Source organism: Lolium rigidum, chromosome 2, assembly GCF_022539505.1.
Source record: "Lolium rigidum isolate FL_2022 chromosome 2, APGP_CSIRO_Lrig_0.1, whole genome shotgun sequence".
Lineage (NCBI taxonomy): Eukaryota > Viridiplantae > Streptophyta > Magnoliopsida > Poales > Poaceae > Lolium > Lolium rigidum.
In genome coordinates, this window is record NC_061509.1 from 32,840,752 (window position 1) to 32,845,893 (window position 5,142).

General features: G+C 46.7%; 1 protein-coding gene across 1 annotated transcript; it reads right to left on the reverse strand.

Annotated features, from left to right (window-relative positions):
* Nucleotides 1-229: 229 nt before the first annotated feature.
* Nucleotides 230-4,846, reverse strand: LOC124691525 (FAM10 family protein At4g22670-like). The gene is made up of 10 exons (XM_047224809.1): nucleotides 4,597-4,846; nucleotides 4,323-4,502; nucleotides 3,872-3,959; nucleotides 3,611-3,691; nucleotides 3,407-3,471; nucleotides 2,546-2,686; nucleotides 2,340-2,456; nucleotides 1,888-2,241; nucleotides 1,715-1,772; nucleotides 230-661 (listed from the first exon to the last, which is right to left on the reverse strand). Exons 1-10 carry the CDS (start codon nucleotides 4,759-4,761, stop codon nucleotides 558-560), a joined length of 1,353 nt encoding a protein of 450 aa, XP_047080765.1. The 5' UTR covers nucleotides 4,762-4,846; the 3' UTR covers nucleotides 230-557.
* Nucleotides 4,847-5,142: the final 296 nt, after the last annotated feature.

Below are 5,142 nucleotides of genomic sequence, written 5' to 3' on the forward strand. Positions count from 1 at the left end.
GATGAGTTGTAGCAAAGGAAATAAACCTTTGTCACATTCATTTTTTTTTCACAAAGTAGCACCAGTCAACTAGCTAGCTTGCTCATTCTTGCTGTTTGGATGTGAAATGCAAATCAAATCAAGCCTCCCCCATTCTAAAACCAAACCCAAATCATAATATGAACCGAGCTTCACAACCCCCGATACACGCCTAACTCGGTGGCAACACATTGCAAAAAGAAAAGGCAAATGAGGCAATGCAAACAGACTTAAAACATTCACTCAGCAGCTGCCTAGTCTTGTCCACCAAAATATAAACAGGGGGTATTGCAACATTCCAACAATACCCATCATCATGATGCCAATTTGTCAATTTCTATGAGTCACTACCATAATGAAAGACAGACAGCATAAGTATGATCGTCCCGCGACAACAGTGTCTCTGCACTGCCACATATACCCTGACCACTATCACCACCTCCATCGGGATAACAAAAAAGACAGGACACTTGGACCAGAGAGTTCCTCATTTTGGCTGGTCACACAAGTGCTGGTTGGTCTCAAGCTCAAGGCGACACTTAGTGCCGGGACCCCGCGTTCATCTTCGCCATCATCTTGGCGATTATTGGGCCCACCTTTGGGTTGGCCTGGTGCTTGGAGATGTTGGCAGGGTTGCTCATCACTGCAGACAACACACAGGGTCAGAGCCACTGCAAATAAAATAAATTACTATGGTAGTAGAACAATGTACACTGCAACAGCTAGCTCCACACACAGCTACAAAGCAGCAAATACGTACTGGTACCAAATAGTTCTGTCCTAGTATAAGAAACACTTCATTCATGTCTCAAACAGAAAAACAGCCCAACTTCCATAAAAACTTAGTTTGATGCATACAAGGGAAATTTGACCCGTGCACTACTCAGTATGAAGTAATCTAGCCCACACCAGCTAGCTCAACACATAAACCATAAAGAAGCAAATACAACTAGAAAGTGTTGGATACGGCAATCTCTTCTATTCTGGTTCATGGCAGTGATGCAATACTTTCATGGCAGTGATGCAAGACACTTCTGTTCTAACAAGTACTGGAGTATATAAACTACAAAGATTCATGTCTTGACAGAAAATAACTCAAACCTATCTCTAGGCATGATACTTCTTAAGATGTATACGCAGAATATTTGGACCATCCAGTAACTACACCGAATTAGAAAATCTCTAGCAATCATGTATAAGGATAACATTAAACATATCATGTACAGCAGCCTTTAGTGCTTAGAAGTATCTAAACCAGATTTCAAAATTCAATGCACATTACTAGTACTCCCTCCGATTCATATTAATTGACTTCAATATGGATGTATCTAGACACATTTTAGTTCTAGATACATCCATATTAGAGTCAATTAATATGAACCGGAGGGAGTATATTTATGTGTTGAGAACATTTAAACATTTAATCGAAGTAGTCAACAGCCTCCATAACTGCTCTCAAGTTTGCAATCACATACCCCTTACGGTTAAGTGTCGAGAACATTTAAACATTCAATCAAAGTAGTCCACAGCTTCCATAATTGCTTTGCAATAACATACCCCTTACGAGGACTCTACTCTACATCCAGACTTACGACTTTCCAAACACTAATATTAAGCAGAAATGTACGTCCATCCAACAATTCTCCAGGACATGTGCTATGAAGGGGATGGGGGGACTGTGAGTGTAAGATCATACCATCTTGAAGAGCCGCCATGACCTCTGGGTCACTGAATGCTGCCATCAGGTCAGGGTCCTGTCCAACAAAGAAAGAAGACAGTCAGTTCTATAAAGGAGGTTTCTCCACATTCGGAAGAGGATTCCAAGGAACACAATCAAGGATGATATGCAGTAGGTTTCCAAGCACTTACATTCAGGATATCATCCATGCCAACAGAACCAGGGGCACCTCCAGCTCCGGGCATACCTCTGCCCATTCCTCGTGGCATAGAACCTCCCATCCCTGCAGGCATACCACCACCCATCCCTGCAGGCATACCGCCACCCATCCCTGCAGGCATACCACCCATTCCTCCAGGGAAACCGCCCATTCCACCAGGGAAACCACCCATTCCACCAGGGAAACCACCCATTCCACCAGGCATACCACCCATTCCTCCAGGCATACCACCCCCAAAGCCAGGGAAGCCACCAGGCATGCCCCCCGGGAAGGCTCCAGATGAGTGGCTTGATTGTTCCTTCTTCTTGGCCCTCTCATAAGCAGCCTGTTCAAAGCACAAGGCATGAATTCAGATCTAACCATAAACAACAGCATCCCTGCAAAGCTCCTACATAGACTGGAAATTTCAGTATCAAGAATTACCTGTGCCTCTGCGCGTCGACGAAGCCGGTCACGCTCAGCCTTTTTGTCCTCCCTCTCTTTACGCAGCCTGTCATACTTCCTGCGGTGCTCCACAATCTTGTGTGCATTAGGCTCCACCTGCAAGATCACCAACATCACGATCACATGAGGATGTAAAATGCAAACATCCGTAGAGAACTAACATAGCTACTGAAGTATTATCTCACCTTCTTGAGGACAGCACTGATCTCATCATCATAGTCAATGTTTGACGCAGCATGCAGATCACGAGCAGCAGCTTCCCACTTGCCGAGCATAGCATTGGCCATTCCACGGGTCTTGTAGCCTTTTGCAGAGTCAGGGTTGATCTGAAAGAAGAGATAAACAATGGTAAGTTACAGGTCATCCTGCTTACAAGTAGACCTAATGATGTATTTATAGCTGCACGAAACTGACCAAAAGAGAACAACATAGGCAATAAAAGGATGGGCTAGTCACAAGCCATCCTGCTTACAAGTTAGAATTAACATAAGCACTGCATCTTTAACAACCCCATTATATTCCAGTTCAGCCACTAGACCTAACAATGCATATCATTGCATGAAACTGACCAAAAAAATAATAGGCAATTAAAGAATGGGTTAATTACAGAGTATTCTGCTTACAAGTTATAATCGACTTAACAATCATTACATTCCAAATTCTGCATCTAGACATTCTTGTACATGTAGGGTGCATGGAAGTGAGCAGGAGAGAAAACAATGTGACAAAAGAGGAAGAAACACAAAAGGTGGTAAAAGGTGATTACATGGATTGTTACGCTAGGAGCATCATGCTCACAAGCTAGAATAAACAATGGTAATGTATAGTTGCATCAAACAGAACAAGGGAGACTAATAATGTATAGTTGCGTCAAACTGACCAAGAGAGATTAATTACATACTATCCTGCTTACAAGTCAGAATAAATACAAGCATTGTGTATTCTTAATCAATCACAGCCATCTATATATTCAAAAAATCTGCGTCTAGACCTGCATGAGCAAGAGAGAAAAACAGAGGACAAAAAGAGGGGAACGTAGTCATCACCTCTAGAGCAGCATTGGCATCACGGATGGCAGCAGCAGGTTTCTTCATCTTAATGAATACCGATGCTGCATTGAAACACAAAGATCCCACAGCTCAGTTATTCCACGTGGGCAGCAAGCAAAGCATCCATCATTGCTGACAGTGAATTCAACAAGGATCGATTGTGCATGATGAAGGGATCTGTGAGTGGCAGTGGTATCATACCTCTGGTACCATACATGATCGCAGAGGTCGGATTCAGCAGGATTGCCTTGGTTAGATGCTCAATAGCTTCGTCCAGTTTCCCTGACAAGTAGCGCAGATTAGGAAACAAAATAGATTAACATAGGCAGATTGGCCGATTAGGAAAACAAAACAGAGTTACATAGTCACATAGGCAGATTAGGAACCAAAAACAGAGTTAGACAGAATTGTGAGAACCATTGCAGTTAAGCCCAGCAGAGGGGAACAAGAGTAGAGCACTACCTTCTGACATGGCTTCCATGGCCAAACCCTTTGCTTCCTGGGACGCGTCCCGGCTCTCCTCGGTCACCTCTCCCGAAGGGTCTCCCATCTGCCAAACAAAACTTGCACATTTCAGTTCACTCTGATCTGATGATGTGCTAGTAAGAAACTAGTACTAGTAGACAAAAGCAGAGCAGAGCACGGCAGCTTATATACTGTGATAATAAATAAAGAGAAGAAGAAGAAAAGGCGCATCTTGGGTGGTGGTAACTGGTAAATATAATAAAGAAGAAAAAAAAACCATTTTGAGCGTCCACTGCAATCCGATCTGGCGACAGGCCAAGAAGAGAAATTCTAGGTCGGGTGACAGTGGCACGGTAGTGCTAGCGCTACTTAGGACTGGATCAATTGCGAGGAACTAGACTAGAGCAGAGCAGAGCAGAGCAGGGCAGAGCAAAGCAAAAGGGGGTACCTTTTGCGGGGTGTCGTCGTGGTCAGGCTCGACGACGCCGTCGGCGTCGAGCTCGATGTCGGACTCGACGATCTCCTCGTCGAGCTCGTCGGGCTCCGGGGTGGGATCCCGCATGGGCTCGTCGTACTCCTCGTCGTCCCCGTCGACGTCTTCCTCGTCGATGTCGTCCATGGAGGAGACCTGCTCCCAACCGAATCGAATCGTATCAACCACGAGAAGGGGGTGGGGGATCGGGAGCACTGAAGGGAGGATGGATCAAGATCAAGATCAAGACCTTGGGGCCAGCGGGCTTGGAGGCGGAGGCGGCCTGGGGCAGCTGGGCGCCGAGGCTGGCGAGGTAGTCGCGGAAGAAGGCGAGGCTGGGGTCGGTGAGGAGCGCCGGGTCCTTCTTGCACGCCGCCACGAAGGCCTTGAGGTCGGCCACCTTGGTGGGATCCATGGCCGAGCTCGGTCGCTCGGTCGGTCGCTAGGGTTAGGGTTTCTCGGTGGTGGGGTTTTGCTTTCTCTCTCTCAGAAATGGGAGACGGAAGTGGCGAATGGTGTGCTCGCTCGGTCTTATCAACCAGGGGACGGCCACGGGAGACGGCAACGGGGCTTCTAGATCCTTCCCATCTCCTCCTAGCCCTACTAGTCAGTCAGTCAGTCAGTCAGCCAGCCAGCTGCTCCCATGTCGTGCATATCTCCTCAAGGCATACTGGCGGGCCTGGTCGAGATGGGCTTTCGGTGCCTTGGCCCCCCCGGAGGATAGAAGCAATCTCCCTTAAGGCTCATTCGGCTGTTCGGCCCGGTCGAGAAGGCAGAAACAGGAGCAAATCCCGGG